General features: G+C 44.2%; 1 protein-coding gene across 1 annotated transcript in view; it reads right to left on the reverse strand.

Annotated features, from left to right (window-relative positions):
• LOC146863287 (heat shock 70 kDa protein 12B-like) overlaps positions 1-17525 on the reverse strand; it is a 209444-nt gene that overhangs the window by 84264 nt on the left and 107655 nt on the right. The window contains exons 3-6 of the mRNA XM_085642702.1: positions 16972-17072; positions 15347-15471; positions 8280-8466; positions 1900-2004 (exon numbers count right to left, since the gene is read on the reverse strand). Of these exons, the coding sequence (XP_085498828.1) occupies positions 1900-2004; positions 8280-8466; positions 15347-15471; positions 16972-17072 (518 nt within the window). The remainder of the gene's footprint in view (positions 1-1899; positions 2005-8279; positions 8467-15346; positions 15472-16971; positions 17073-17525) is intronic.

Raw genomic sequence — 17525 nt, forward strand, 5'->3', positions numbered from 1 at the left:
GCTCAAAACTCAGGTGGCTGAAGAGGCTCTGCTCCCACTAGCCTACGCGGCTTGGGCACTGCCTGGTTTTGAGTCATAAGCCTCCTTGAATAGGAAGGTTTGAATCAGGGCCGGACTGGGACCCAAAACCGGCCCTGGCAACGTGCTTGGCCAGCCCCCAGGGGTTTGGGGATGCGACCGAGCTGATAACCAGGGCCGGTTTCTGACGATTTAGTTACAGCGGCCGATATTGCAGCTATGGTGCAAAAACGAACCCTATAACAAAATCGGCCCCAGGGGGCCAAAACCGGCCCCCAGCCCTGGCGGCCCACCGGGGAAATGCCCGGTGCCTGCTATGGCCAGTCCGGCCATGGTTTGAATATAGCTACTTTAGGCAGGGATAGGAAGAGAATGTTCAGGGAGATCAAAAGGTGGGTGCCCTCAACCTGAATATTTTTATTTCCTCAATGTTTCTACTGCATTTGGGTTGTCTATTCAGTTTTGTGTTGCTAGACCTAGAGTACCCAACTAAGGACTGCAGACCGGGGGTGTGTGGGAGGGGGGTGTGAATATTCATATGTACCTATGGCCTTTTCCCAGAGTTCTTTGTAGCGGTACAGAGAACTTTGAATTTGATCCCGTCTCCAACTGGAAGTAAGTGGAGGTCCTTTCAGAGCTGGGTCATATGGCTACATTGTTGGAAAGAAAAATGTTATAACACTGAAGGGTAAAATTTACTTTAGCTGCGTGAATTACAAAACAACTTTTGACGAACTTGACTCCACAACTCTTGGGCAAGTTAGACACATGTAATATGTATTGTGTCAACCAGTTTCCACTTTAAGAGCACCTTCTTTTACATATGTCAGGGTAGACGAGAATTGAAGATACAAAGATAGACCAGCATAAATACAAATATTAGCCAAGTTTATTATCTTTTGCCAATTTTAGTCACTATGTCCCTCTTAGTTCTTCCTTAATGAAAATTGTTTTGAATATATAAATGACATACATTCAGAAACAATAATTTTGGTGTCTACAATAATATCTTTATATTAGATCGGACACTGATAGGTTTCAATAGTTACTTAAACCATTAGCAAGAGTATTAATATAATACTTCTGACTTCACACAAGAAAACTAGGATTGTGGTACTTCTAAAAAAAAGAGGTAAACATTGAAGCATCTCACCCCCAAACCTGACATAGTTAGTCATTGCCAAGCTGGAAACAAATATGGGCATTAAATCTATGTGAGGATGAAACCAATTGTTAGAGACCTGATGATTCGTAAGGCCGTCAAGAGAATTGTAGTGAAATGACTCCCACAGAGTTCAAAGGCAAACACTTGGTAACAAAACTTCCATCAATGAAGCCTCAGGTTGGAGCACGCTAACGTATGAAGCAGTTAAAACCCACCGCATCTGGGGCGGAGAGGTTGGTGGTCTCCTGAACCCACAAAGCATACAAGTAAAATTTCACGCGGAACCTCTCATAAAAGGATTAAGGAATCTCTTCCATACGAAGGAGCACCATGGCCTTCTCAGGTAAGAGGGTAAGAGAAGAAGGGTAGCTTCAAATTCAGTTCTATTGAGGCATCTCCAGATGTGCCATCAATCAGGCAGCTCTATATGTTTAGAATGCATAGTTTAAAAATACTCCAGATAAATCAGACACTAGAAAATCAAAACCTATATTTGAATACCTCTACCGTTTGGTGATTATTAAGATCTGCAAATTTTTGTCATCATAACTTCCATCAGTTTAATGATTCGTTTGTAGAAGGCATCTCAACAAAGTATGATGCTATAATAAGTACCATTATAAAAATGACTGTTGAAAAATCCCTGACAAGAAAGTGTTGCAAAAACTTCCAACGTGCCTTGCGCTGGGCTCCCCACTGATGGTCACATGAGTTACCTGCATGGCATGCTGCTTGAAGAAGTGGAGCGCGTGCGCAAACACCTCCAGAGCTTCGATTTTCTTCCCATTTACAGCTTCTAGCTCGGTTTTCATGGTAAGATCCTGAAACAATTAAAGATGATCATCAGGACACGTGACCTTTTATGAAATCCCATTTGATCTTTTTTACCATAATCATTGAACCAGACAGCCGAAGCCGTATATGCAAAAATATATCAATGTATTTTTGATATCTCAGAGTGTACATTTTGCAGGTGTTTTTTCAGGACTAGTTTTCATGCAGTTTTAGTGATGCCTGATCGCGATCATTTAAATAGCAGGTAAAATCTCATCATTTGAGGAAATTGAAGAACAAAGTGGAAAGATACAAACCATGTAAAAACTATGTTAGATGTAGTATTGATGCAATATTGTATGTATCATCATTTCTATTTATGATTCCTTAGGTTTGTGGTATTATGAGATTCACAAATATTCCAAGCTGTATCTATAGAAAATGAAGCAAATTATAGACTTCCATCTGCACTTCTAATGCCATGCACTTCTTTTCTAGGTGGAAAAACACTTTGCCTACGTAGCAACGCATATGGAGTGTTGCATGTCCTATTGCACCCCACAAACACCCTCACCCACAACTTTTGATGGAGTGAATGTGACTGTGTTTTCAGGATGGGACTGGCTCTGGCAGCTATTTGTGAATATTGATAGAGTTATGTGATTATTCCAACCATCCTGCTGGTAGAGTAAATGGATTCAAGCACAGTCACCAGTTGGAATACCAGGAGGCTGCAGGGACGGAATGATGTGCCACTTGGGATTTCTTCAGGTCCATGTAGGAGTTGGGATGAGATGCTTTGTGTGCAGGGCGCTGTAGGAATACCTGAAATGGACACCTGGAGTGTGGTGCTTTTAGAGATGTCTGGAAGTTCTCTTTCTCATGGCACGAGAAGGGTGTGACTGCAGGAAGCAAGGTCTTGCTTACGCCATGGCAAAACTTTATTACACCAGTGAAATTTGCAAATTACACAAATTTGTATCATTTTTTGCACACAAGAGGCTTATTTGCGTAGAATATATGTCTTGCCATGAGACATGTTCTGCGTAAAGCTGTGTCCTGCTTGTACCTTGCAAGACTTTTTTCCGCAGTGTTCACTTGTCTCTTAAAAAGGTGCATGGGACAACCCGCAAATCTCATTTTGCTCTAAAAACCGACTTTTTAAAATATTGATGGCAATTAAAACAATTTCACCCAATATTTATTTATATGCAATGTCAATGAACCATAGTCTTGTTCCACCAAGAGAAGCAAAAAAAAGTTCCAGACCAGGAAAAGAGCCTATATTTTGACCAGTAAGAATATTTCTGTCTGAAATGAAACCAAGCACCCTCCAATAAACAGGTGAACAAGCTCACAACAACCAGTTGAGGGAGCAGAGTGCAGTGTGTGAGATGATATTTAGTGTGTCCCTACTTTTACCAATCTGTTTTGAAAATGTACGTAACCGCTTTCTTCAAACTACTACTTTCTGTAAAGATCCTTATGGGAAAGAAAAGGCCCAACAACCCCCAGTTAACCGCTGAACTCGCCAATCATCAGGTCACAGAAACTGCTGAAAGCGTGCTCTTTTCGTACACATAGTCAGTTGCGAGCACTCTTATTATGTGTAGGAAGCTCACATTAGGATATATGGGCCTGATTCACAAAGGGCCTCCGCACTCGTGGGTGCTATCCCGCAGTCGCGGGGGAGTCTCCGCACTCGGGGCGGAATCTTCGCGATGAGAATTCTCATTGGGGTGATTCGGCCCCGAGTGCAGAGACTCGCCCACGACTGCGGGATAGCGCCCACGAGTGCGGAGGCCGATTGTAAAACTGGCCCATGGTCTGTATGTGAGGGGAGTTGTGCTGTATATTGCATCACCAGTGCAGGCAGTGCAGCCTTTCAGCCTTGTAAATATAAGCTTCACCGCTTTTACTAATCTGTGTGTTTTAAAACATTGCCTTGAAATAAATGTTCCAATTAAAGATGAGCAGGACGTCAGGAGCCCCCCAAAGACAAACAAGAAAACATCAAAATCCTACTTGGCCCAGCAGCCCTGGCACTTAAGAGATCCAGGGCCCGATTCACAAAGGGCCTCCGCATTCGTGGCGAAGACCCCGCACTCGTTGTGGGACCTCTCCGCATTGCGGTTTCTCATTGCGGAGGTCCTACCACGAGTTCAGGCCACCACCTCGAGTGCGGAGGCCCTTTGTGAATTGGGCCCCTAGGTTTTAGGTGGACGTACATATATGGGCAACCGAATTGTTGCCACTCACAGAAAGGAGAGCCAGTGGCAGAAGTGTCATGGCCAAATGCCCCATACTGTTTGCAGTGGCGGGCAGAAGCAACATGTGAATGACAATATAAAAGACCAACGGATGAAGGGTACTGGTTCAAAGCTCCTCTATGTTTGTATACATGATTTTATTTTTCAAGATGTTCTATTTAAAAGTGCTTGGCCACACCCAGACTAAAAAAAAGACATGCTTTCTACTACGACACAAACATATCTGGAATTCCATTCCATCAAGCTGGTGCTTGTATCCCCACCTTACTGCTCAGCACTTTATGGTGATTATATTAGGATCCCACTCTTAGGTTCACAACTGTTCACAATAAAACATTTATTCTATTGAAGACCCTGCACTCGAAGGAGAACAGGAATGTGCCAGTAAAGCAAAGCGTAAAGATAACGTGGTACTGACTCCTTTCAGACCCTGTAGCATCTTCATGTGCACATAGGATTTACCCACTACAAGCACCCTGAGGGTCTCTGCAGGGGCCCTGATTAAAAATGATATGAAAAAGGGGGATATATCTTTTTAATTCACAAAATCTAAGGAACAGAATCAGATGTGGCCTACAGGAGAATGCACGTTTGCACCTGGTGTGGTCCAGGTGACTCCCTCGATGGACGTTCTGACCATGGGCGTTTGGCTGAACATTGGCTGGAGATACGCGGTACATGTCCTCTGCATGGGCGTGTTCTCATGGCTGCTCATCAGAGATAATACAGCAGACGTCATGTTTAGACTGGTGCTCTGCCTGGGAAATGTCATCCCAAGGAAGTCAGAGCAGAGAAGGGTTGGACCAGACTCAAGGAAGCTAATTCTGAAGATTAGGGGATAAGCATTCTGGCAAGGTACTGTGGGACACAATGTCTTGCACTGTTATTTTACTTTACTGGTCTTGTGTGGGACCCAAAAGACAAAACCACACAACATTGCATACATGTTCTGTGCAGCTTTTCTACACTTGCCGCTTATGTTGCAACCACATGTCAGAATGTTCCCTCATCCCACAAAATACTAAGCAGGATACCTGCTCTCTACAACTCAATTCCACTCAACATAATGTTTAAGTCTAAGCCAATGGGAGGTCCAAAAATATATTATTGCCATAATCTTGATGTTTTATTTCAGTACCATTTCATATTTGAAGCCACAGCAGTGCATGTGGTGGTAGTGTTACCACCTTGCTGGCCAGCAGCCATGCACTTTTCACACAGTGAAATAAGTGTAGCAGTGGGCTCTCAACTGTGCCGCATACATAATTTAACTCAGTCCTAACAGCCAGCAAACATTTCAATCGGCTGTATGCAAGTGTGATGATTGTTTTCATTCTTGGATTCGCAAAAGTCTATCCCATAATGCACCTCCCCTCACTGATAATTATTAATAACCCTTATTCCTCTATTCGTCATACTCCAAACATGTTTTGATGTTGAATCAATGGCTAGAAGATGCCAGTTTTGTATGAATTATAATATTTTTGGAGATTGCCAAAAAGTAGCCATTTTGGAATCTTTTATAGGGGAATAGGATGTTTTTCCAAATTGTTAAAAGGTAAAAAGAATTTAGAAAAACACAAACCCACACCAACAGTTTCCAGGCTTTGACACTGATCTGAACCGACAAAAAAACCTAGTCTGCTTGTAAGTCACCTACCACACTCAGGGCCTCATTTATGAGGTTTTACCGCAGGGCAGCGCCACAGGCCTACCTGCAGCGCTGCCCTACAGTAAAAGAAAAGGACAGGAATGCGCTGTATCTATGGTGCAAGGGTGCCTGCATTAAGGGGATGATTGTTTTTGTGCAGAAAGGGAAGGGAAACTTTCCTGCACAAAAACAATCACAAGAGGCGTTTTCCTTTTTCTGCAGGACACATAAAAAAAGTAAAAACGAGGAGAAATAAAGATATTTATCCTCATTGTGCCTCCCTTGGGGAGGCGTACGTTTTTGGCGGTGCCTCAGATTTATGATTTCTCTTAAATCTGAGGCAGTGTCAAAATGCCACGGATGTTGCTGGGAACACCCCCAGCAACACCCATTGCATGCTCCTTTAATGCAGAAAACTGCGTCAAAGGGAGCAATATTTACGAGGCAGCATTATGCCATAAAAAATGGCTTAGTGCTGCTTCGTAAATAAAGAGCAGGCTCCTACGCCCCGGAACGTCACGAAAAGTGACGTTCCGACGGCGCAAGGGGCCTCATGAACGAGGCCCCCGTAATCTGCCTACTGCTCTCCGCTGCTTGCTCTTCAGGTGCACTTAAATGCTCTAACCCTACATTTCAGCCGGTGCTAACGTAACCATTCTTGCCAGACACGCTCCACCAGATCTTATTCAAACTCTTCGTCACCCTGGGTAATATTGGCAACATTTGGAAGACCGGATATTTGCAAACTTATTCTATAGGTCAACATTATTAATCTTAACCGGGAGGTCTCACTTCTTATTCCATTACCACTGCATCAAGGGCTGCAACTGAGTGATGTAAAAGTAACACTTGAGATCTGATGCTTCGAGCCTCCTCTCTCCATCCATGGATGAGGGTTTGATGAGGTACCTCAAGTGACCATCCATCTCACTTAAACGTAGTGATAGGTTCCTTATAACCTGCAAATATAGGCCTCAAATATCACTATTGTTATTAGGTTCACCACCAACTGATAGATAACTTTGGAAAGTATTAATGTTTTTGCCAGTGGAATCTACTCAGCTAGAAAGAGGGGAAATCAAAAGATACCTTCAACTTGGACAAACCAAATTCTATGCTCAATCAATTCATTTCACGCTCTTCGATGTGCTGATATATTTAGGTGATACAGTTGACAAGGTTCGATTCGACAGGTAGTGAAGTCGTAGGTTGCTCTCATGTAATGAAAAGAGAGCACAATGATCCCCTGGTACAAATGAATTTTCTTGATTAATTTAGCTCTGGGTCCAACAACAGCAAAGCCCAGTGGGGAAGCAGAGAGCTCTGATGGATTCCTTTCTCAATAGGCCGGCTTTCAATCAATCAATTGAGCATTTATAAAGTGCAGAAAATCACCCGTGAGGGTCTTGAGGGGCTTTCTTATACAGCAGCAATTGTTACATGTCCTAGGTGTAGATTTTCATATATTTCATTGACTGGTTTCAGGACAAATGTTCCGCCCCATATGCTCACCACACCGGATTCTAAAAAGATCTACATAGCTAAATAAATTTCACCATGAAGACTCGGAATTACAACAAGTGCTTCGAACAGCCCGCCTCATTCAACCTGTCCCAATATAAACCTTATTTGCTATTCTAATAACTAGATGATAATGACCTACCAGCTCCAACAATATCGCACTTTAGAGTATGATGTCTACCCTAATATTGATTAATTGACGAAAGTCGATAAAACAAAAAATCAAGAGGATTTTTCGTGGAGGTTTTGCAATAATAATTCTTGTTACCTCTCTGTGTGGGCTGGAATTACACCTTAACGAGAGTCTTGTTATAAAGGTAAGTCCTAAAGCACTGCGAAGAATTCAGCAAGAAGACACTCTACCCGTGGGATCTTACCTATAGTGATATCCCATTTTACTCTCTTGCTTCCTTATTGGGAGATCCATTTACTCAATTTCAGCTGGTCCTTATGTCGAAGGCTGTGGGGTTGTAATCTCTGCCTCCTCAAATAATTCTGCAACATGGTTAGGATCCACCCTCTGCTGCTGGGAATGCAAAGCCTCATAGAACTACGCGATTTTCATGGCCATTTAACACACTTAATCCATTATTTTCCGCCACTAAATGGAGATGTGCATATTGGTGTGAAGAACATTTATACATGTTGTAAATGAGCAGAAAGCACACACTGCTCTCCAGGGGCTTCCCTGGCATCGCTCAACCCCCCCAACCCCTAAACCGGTGGAAAATGTACTGGACATCAGTAATCAGGAAAACTTGATCCAAATCAAGGTATGGAAGTTCTGAAAGCAAAAATAACTTTTTTGCACACCTAAGTAAATCTTTTGTGTGCAAATAATGTTGTGAATTGGCCCAAAAATCACGAATTCTCAGCTTACACTGGTGCTGTGAATCTTCATTTTGAACTTCTCCAGGTAGAGCCACTCTCTCGCCTCCTCCGGGTCCAGGTCGTGGTAGTAATCTCTTGCCGTGTATCCAAAACTGTGAAACTTCTTTTCTGGAGTCAACAACAAGCTTGTTGGGGTTTTCTGATTAGCCACACCGGGGTCGCCACCCTCCCATTTCCTAGAAGTAGAATGAAAGAATCATTAATGCCCTGAGTTCATACATTTACTACGTTCTGTACTATGGGCCCGATTTAGAGTTTGCCGAACGGTTTGTGTGTGTGTAAGGTGTATTTATTCAACATATGTCTATGGATCTGGTGCATGTGTTTGTGTTGTGTGCACAACTTTATGTATACTACTAGTGTGTCTGCAAACTGTGTGTCATCATGTGCTTTTGTGAAACTTAAATATACTGAATTTTAGATATTGACCGTCTGGGCATTTTACAGTGGGCGAGGGGACTTGTAAGTGGTGTCATTTGCTGCACCCACTAAAGTCCAAGCTTTCACGTTTTACTGGGTATGTGAAACGTTCCAGTCACGAGTTTTCACAATTAGCCATGGAGTGTTCATTTAGTGGTCTGAGTTGACATCCATTCTATGTCCAACCTTTGATTTTGGAAGTTAATATTTGTGCTTTGAGCGCATCTACATCAAATGTGAATTTTGTCATGTTCAACATAATGTTGTGTGTTATGCACCGCCCTACTCGCTGCCACAGACGACATCCACACATTCCTCGACCAAGGCCACACTGCAGCCCTGATTCTACTCGACCTGTCAGCAGCATTCAACACCATCTCCCACCGCACACTTTCAGCCAGACTACACGATGCCGGCATACGAGGAACCGCCCTCGATCATTCCTCAACGGCAGAAGCCAAAGGATCAGACTGCCACACTTCCTCTCCAAACCCACGGAAATCATCTGCGGAGTCCCACAGGGGTCATCACTCAGCCCAACCCTCTTCAACATCTACATGGCCCCCCTCGCACCCATCGTCCGACAGCACGGCCTCAACATAGTATCCTACGCCGACGACACCCAGCTCATCCTCTCCCTCACCAAAGACCCCACCACCACTAGATTCATCTTCCTGAAGGGAATGCAAAACGTCGCCGTCTGGATGAGCAACAGCTGCCTAAACTCAACTCAGACAAGACTGAAGTACTCATCCTTGGAACCAACTCATCGGCATGGAACAACACCTGGTGGCCCACTGCCCTCTGCAACCCTCACACCCCCACAGACCACATAGTAATTTTTACCCCTACACTATCCAATACTTACCTTGAATGCAATGTAAAGGTATGCGTTGTAATGGTATGCGTTGTAATGGTATGATGTAATGTAATGGAATGCGCTGTAAGTGTAGTTTTAAAAAATGCATTGTAATGGCATGCAATGTAAAATGATGCGTTGTAAAGGATGTTGCGATGTAAAAACTGAGTTGTAAAGGCATGCGTTGTAAATGTATGCGTTGTAACGTCATACATTCGTTTGTGAGTGTGGATGTACGCAAGCTTCTTATGTGACTTTTAAAGCACCAATTCTACATTGACACTGGAGTGTGTATTTGTGCTGTGTGCACCAACTTCATATAGTTATCCCTTTATCTGTACCATTGTACTAGTGCTGTGTGTACATTTCTTCAAGCATGGGGTGGCTAACTGGCAAATTTGTTTACTCCCCATGTGTATTTTGTGCGTGTGTGCGTGTGTGTGTGTGCGTGTGTGCACGACTTTCCTGTGTGTATTTCAACCACGTTGCTTTAGCTGCTTTCAGCAACCCAGAAACAGGCGCCAGACAGTGACACACACTAGAGTGAAGCCAGCACATTCCTCCCTGCAAAATAAATGGAATATTGCTCTCCCTGGGGCCTGAGGTAATGTTTATTTACACAATTAGTGAGGCCGCTTCACACACTTTTGGCTTTACTCCTCTACACTCATTCAAAATTCTAGACCGCACTCTAGGAAGAAAGGCACTCAGAAACATCTTGTAATAACCCGCGTGTCCCCGTGGAATCCGCAAGAGCCGGCGAGACGCTAGAAGCTTCGAGAATGTAGCGGCCCGAGTCCAGATCCCGTCCGCCTCGGCAGAGAGCCAGGCCAGGGTTCCCGCCTTACTTGTGTTATGGTAAGGAGCTCGCATGAGCCTACCACAAGCAGAGAGATCGCGTTTCTTTGGAACCGGAAGCAGGCAGTGATTTTGTTAATAAAAGGCAGGCATTGTTTTACAGGCTGTCCTGATTGTTTATTGTCTGCCTGCCTCGCTGCTCTTGCCAAGGGCTCCACACCGAGAAGACAATCTGATTCTCCTGGAAGACTTGATTCAACCCGCTTTTGACGATAAATTGAACCATCAAATATTATTACTCAATGTTAAATCGGCCATCGTTTTATTGATGCATTAGGTACTCGCTTTAGGCCAGGGTTCTTCAAAGTCGGTCCTGTAGGGCCGGATCCGTGCCAGATTTTTAAGATAACTTTGTCTATCTAAATGGGGATGTGCTACAAATCTGGCATGGATCCGGCCCTCCAGGACCGGCTTTAGAGAACCCTGCTTTAGGCTTTTAGGCCAATTTTCAAGTTTGTGCAGCCCATTAGTTTGAAATAAGTTTATCACGCCATCTCGTTCGCTGCCAGGCTGGCCATTCTGCCAACCCAGCCTTTCCCCGGTAGGCTGCAGGCTTGGGGCTGCTTTCAGAGCTGTGATTGGTTGCCATGACCCAATCATGCACTGAGGGCCGCATTCTATGCTCAGCATCCTGCAGTGTGGGGTTGGCTTGAATATTTATGCCGGGCCTGGTTTTGGTTTCTAGTCCGGCCCTGATCAGAGTGATGTCATGAATGTTTTGCAAATATTGCTATGCATTCCATTAATTGTCAATTGCTCTTGTGTATTGGTCAGCGAGTTCCCTTGTTTTCTTTTGCAGAGAATGTCCTCTCACCAGTGGCGGCTCGCAGAGGGAGTGCTGCGGGGCGGTGAGCAGGGCAGGGTGGGGGGGTAGTGGAGTCGGACATACGACGGTCAGGAGTAAAGTAAGTAAATAAATAAATAAAACTATTTACCTTGCGCTCGTTGCATCGGCAACTCGGCAATGCAGCGAGCGCAGGGTAAATAATTTAATGTATTTATTTACTTACTTTACTCCTGGCCGTCGTATGTCTGACTCCACTACCCCCCAACCCTGCCCCTCCCCCGCCTCCCCGCCCCGCAGCACTCCCTCTGCAAGCCGCCACTACCTCTTATTCTTTTCTAACCAGCCGCGGCAACTGCAGGCAAGAGCGGTGGTGCCAGGTGAGGGGGGAGTTCGCGAGACGACAACGAGGGAAAATTAAATAAATAATTCATTTCCCCTCGTGGTCGTCTCTCGAAATCCCCCTTACCTGGCCCCCCGCCCACCGCTCATAGCTGCAGCAGCCGCGGCTGAACTCTTGCAGCCTTATGTGCTGGCAGATTATTGGCCTCTTCACTGCCATAGTTCTACCCCTGCTGTGAATTTCTCTTCTCTTCCATCCTGCAGCCCTCGCATTGTGTAATATTTGACTATTGGTCTCTCGTTATGCAATTCACCAAGGGCCGTATTGAAAGCTTGGAGGAGCAAGACCCCCACCATGAATTGATGGATCTTCTCCTCCAAGCCGTGGAGCCTGCGATGGCTTGGCAGGTGGTCAGCCAATGGTAGTGGCTTGTCTGCCATTGGACGGCTGCCTTTGCTGCATCGAGGTCTGCCTCAATCAGGGTGCACTTCCCAATACACAATTTCCTTGCCCAGGTTCGCCGTACAGATATGTGGACCACGCCATGGAAAACAAACAACGGCTTCCACAACAAGCGACACAAGCCCCTATGCGGCAGGGCCATTGTTTTTTCCTATCAAAATACACCTGGATTTGGGGTTTGTTTCTGCAGAACAAATACGAATCTAAAACGGATGCCAGCAACATGGTGGCTGCCTGGCATTCGGTTTTGCTTAAAGTGCTTCAGCCATGAAGCCAAAGCACTTTCAGCAAAGAGATGCCTGCTGATGGGTGGGAATTTCTAACGTAAGTGGTGGTCCTCGGTCTGTGGGTGAAGATGGGGCCTCCTCCGACCCAGTGGACTGAGCTTAGCTATCAAAATGGGGCGCTTTATTACAACTGGCCGGTCAGAGATCTGTCCTAGTCCCGACCTAGAACTCACAGATCCTTTATCGCCAATATGCTGATGATACTCGCATATATCTAGAGGCGTCCGCTCCAAATTACATATCCGACCCTGCCAATGCTCTAAACACAGCTCAAGACTGGATGACTGCCCAGCATTGAAAGTGAACGCATCTCAAACAGAATTTATCCTCAACCGTTCACCAATGCCAGTTCAACCTTGTATGGATTCAATCACATCCTGAACAGCAAACCTACCACCATCAGCTGTGCCAGATCCCTAGCAGTCATCCTCCTCGACAAACGTCTCAATCTACGGCGACAAGTCATCACCATGGCCCAAAGGCCCGCGTTCAATGGCATCTGCTATAGGGAATTTGTCTCTTCATAGCGGAACAATATCTTAAATATTCTGATACACGCACTGGTGCTATCAAGAATCCGCTACTGCAACTCGCTCATGACTTCTCCTCACAATACATCTCGCTCCACTAAAAGCAGTTCTAGATGCGGCAGCACATTTCGTCTCTTAGGAGAAAAGGATTGACCATATATCAATACTCTGCTGGCTTTCCATGGAAGCTAAAGCAATTTACAAACCAGCCCCCATCACTCACAGAGTCATTCACACCTCCTCTGCACATTACCTGGCTGTCAAGCTAAAGTTATCTGACGGCTGTACAACAGGATTCTCCAAAGTCGGTCCTGGAGGGCTGGATCCATGCCAGATTTTTAAGATAACTATATTTATCTAAATGGGGAGATGCTAAAAATCTGTTACAGGCAACACCCACAAAATTGGTGGAAAGGGGTTTTTCCAGGGGTGAACACCCATTTTACCCGGAGAGAGGAAAAATGCCATTGCAAGTTCAACAATGTTTCTTTGGCGTGTGCTTCTAAACCTGTCACTGTTGCAGGTTTACAGGTGTAACCTGTGAAACCTGTGTGAATACCTAAAATGAGTTAATAAACACTCATAAGATGCTGTAACCCTCTGAGTGTAGAGTTATTATATTTTTTTAAGAATCAGGCCCCAAACGTTTCCTCTTAAGATTTGCATGTATTTTAGAGGACAATAAATGAATGGCTAGATTATTAATTAATGGCAAGGCGAATGAAGAGATGACAGCACAGCTGAGGGATAGGGAAGAAGACTGAGAAACTCTTTGATAATAATGAATGATGCTGAACAGGAAGAAAGTACGAACCGATGCTTTGTGTGATCCTGAGTGCTTCTGTGGAATGCATGGATTATGTATGGGTGCAGAGACGAACATACACCTAATAGCTATAGGGTGTAATACCATGAGAATACTGTGGGTATAAAAGTAAACAATGTAAAATGAATGGATAGCTGGATGAAACACCAATAAATTGATTGATTGTAGCTTCATACATTGTTTGGATGGATGAATGCATACATAACTGAATACATGTATTGGTGGGTGAGCAGAAAAATAAATATATGGATAAGCAAATGTACAGATACATGAATGATGAGTAAAAGTGTGATTATAAAAAGTAATGCCTGAGTAAATAGATAGATGGACAGGTGAATGCCTGGACATAGGAATATGTGAATGAGTCAGTACATTTATTGACAAATATCTCAAATAATGTTTTAGGAAATGAATGAGTGCATAAGTGAATCGACAAATGGATTGTAGAAGGAACAAATTAATGGAAGCAATGAAAAGCACATTTGAAGCGAGAATAAATGAGACAATGATGTTATAGGTGGAGAGATGAATCAATGAGGAATGGACCAATGGAAAAGGGTAGACAGAAGAATGAATAATTTACTGATGCAATATCTGAACAAATACAGATGAATGAATGGCTAGTTGATACAGTGCACCGTTTGTGGTACACTGTATTTGGCATAAGGGAGTCATTGAGGCCTATAGCCAAAGGACATTAACTTATCAGAGAAAGGAAATCCAGAGCTCGAGCCCAAATGGAAGTAGCTCAGTAGAATATTTGAAGGGTGCTCAATTGGAAATCTCCACACGATGGTTGCGCACCTGATGTGTTGCTGTGCTATCCTACGTTATGCAACTTCATGCTGTACTATGCTAAGTTATTTTATATAATATTATCCTCTATTATGTCACACGTTACTGCTACATGAGCTCAGAAGCATGAAGAACCCATGTATCTGCATATTCAAGCAACTTCACAACTAAACATCTTCTTGCTATGCACTCTGGGTGACATTGTGGGCCCAAGATTTATTAATAGTTATAGTAATGGAAAGAGGACTCCACGTTATTCAAGCGTGGCCTTCGACCAATGAAGAGCCATATATGTGAGGATAACGCGCTGACATGTACAACAGATACTTTGAGTCCTTATTAAAGAAACCTGCCCTCTGACGTCATCAGCTGCTACGACTCCACCTGCATTCAGTTGTTACAGTTTGAAACCGAGGAGGTTACAGTAACCAACTGGGATAGATCGACCTCGTTTGCAGTTCTTTACTCGCCGAAAAAACAACATGGCTGCCAACCTTCTGAGGAAAAGGTAAACAATCTTTCCTGGGCTTAAGGGACAGGGGTTAAACGTTCTCTGACAGTCCATTCTTCCAGGCACAGATGAAGCTTTTCGTCACAACACGTTAAGGGTTAATGAGAAAAAAATATGTATTTGATACGAGCACTTAGCATTTTAGCCTCAACATTTAGCAAAGTTTTTTCTAAATAATATAAATGCCAGAAGTGCACTATACGAATCCTGGTAGCAAAATGTGACATACTATAATACAAGTCATAACCACATACCCTAATGTATCATAACCTATAACATCTGGTGACCTAGTGAAATGTAACATAACATATCATAACTTAAGGTAATCTAAGCATCCCTGCAAGCAGTATGTGACCAATCAGAGAAGCGTGGGTAAGTTACCTCATCATGTGAATGGCCTCTGGGTCCTTGGAGAAGCTGAAAGCGTAGCCGCTGGAGGTGGTCCCGAAGTCTATGGCCACCACCACAAAGAACGAAGGACCTCTCGGTTTCTTGGGCTCGTTCCTCTGCGAAGACATAGGGACATAGAGAGTCACATGGCTGCAAGAAGAAGAAGGGTCTAGGTGTGAAACACCATGAGGCGCTGCACTATCAAACACCACTGTTCAAATCCCTATCAAACACCACTGTTCAAATCCGTATCAAACACCACTGTTCAAATCCGTATCAAACACCACTGTTCAAATCTGTATCAACTATGAAAGGAAATAAAATGTAAAAATATACGAGGGCCGAATAAGAAAGGTGGTGCTAGGAGTATGTGTGACTTATTATTGTAGTACTCGTAGCCTACTCGGCATAGATCAGGAGTACTCCAAGTGTAAGTCGCAACACATCTCTGTGAACCAGGCCCTTGGTGTTACTCCAGGATACAATGAAAGTGTGTAATGTGTGTTAACATTTAAATGTGCTTGGCCTGTCTCAGCATCACTGTGATGCACTGCGCCTAGCTTCGCCCACAGGGCTTGCTTGTCTCTGACATTCACATGTGCTGAGTTTGGCACCTGAGACGTGTGCTTGTGAGAGTGCCTGCTTAGCTGTAAACTGTTTACATTGTTGTTACTGGTGAAGGCCATTTTCTAAGTTCTCAGGAGCTGCGCTAAGGCACCTGCGTCTTTTCTTGGGGCGCATGTTGTCATCCGATCAGTACTAGAGACTCTCTTGTGTAGGGTGTAAGTTTGGGTCTACCCTTTGCTCGGGGTGTTGCCTCCACTGCTGATTTCAGGGGACACTGTGGTTGCTTGAATGTGATTCACAGACTATTCATTCTTTTGTCAATAAATACTTCGGACCCAAAATGAAGGTGTGAGTAGAAATGTCTCTGACTCTTTACGCCCAATACATTTTTAGAGCCTTAGGTGGGAAGACACCCGGGTCTTTGGGACCATGGCATGCACAATTCTTTAAAAATGAAGAAAAAAAAAAACTTTGTGTATTTATAACTAGGAATAGAGTTCTTGGTTAAAATACAGCCTTATGTTGATCTTCACTCCTTCTTTTATCATGTGCAGAAATTGACCAGCACCGCTCCTACCTCATCCCTATGTGCACATGTAACAACAAGCAGGCACTGGCACTGGCACTGAGGTTTCATGTGCAGTTTAAAAGTCTCATATTTGGACACATTGACCCGTAGTATGGCCATTGAAACGCTTTAAAGGCAGCCACCCCTCGGTTTCACAGGGGATTAACGCTAGCAGACCCACCTGAAGAGAATACGCGTCTGTCTCTAGATACTCCACTTCTTTAAATAATATATTAGTAATTTACAACCACCCTGATCTCAATGAGGTCAAAGAAGAAACGGCGCCTCCGTGTCTGCAAGGCTGGCTTCTTGACCTGTTCTTTCCCTGGAAGGCATTCGGGACACACACCAGTTACACATTGTTCTCTGAGCTGTACTACTGTAGGTGTGTGTGTTGGCGGTGTGGGCAGCACATGTGTTCTAGTTGTCATGTGTGTGAATCATGGAGCCCTGAGTGAGGTCCACCTGCAGCATTACTTACCGGGGACTGGGCTGGGGTGAGCGGGGCGATGTTACAGCTGTCATTGTGGCTTCCGGGAGACCGTGGCGGGGACGGAGTGGTGGACCGCTCGCCGTTCGTATCTGAAAGAGTCAAAGAATATGGTGATCACTGTCTTCTGGTAACTTTCAAATATGTGTTTTAATGCAATTTAAGGAGGTTTTCTGAATTCTAAGTTCTTCGCTGTTTCAAATTCACCTGGCAGGTTGAAGGAGAGTGGGCAACAGATTTATGGCTAAGGCCTGGCTCTCAGAGGAGACTGGTCAGTGGGACCCTCCTAAGGGAAGCGAAGTTGTGTTAAAACCCAACCTTGTCTCACCCTCCAGTAGCAGGGGTCAGCTTTGCACGCTTTGGTGTGCAAGGAAATCACGGCATGATAAAAGAACACAATTAAAGAATAAAGGATGCGAGGTTCAACAAAGATGCTTTAGAATGAAGGCTAAAGGTATTCGTAGATACCCACGAGGAATGTGAAGATAAATGTAAAGGCAAAGTGGAGAAATAACAGTTTGACAATTCCCATCAAACTGAACCGG

This window comes from Triturus cristatus, chromosome 2_2, assembly GCF_964204655.1.
Source record: "Triturus cristatus chromosome 2_2, aTriCri1.1, whole genome shotgun sequence".
Taxonomy (NCBI): Eukaryota; Metazoa; Chordata; class Amphibia; order Caudata; family Salamandridae; genus Triturus; species Triturus cristatus.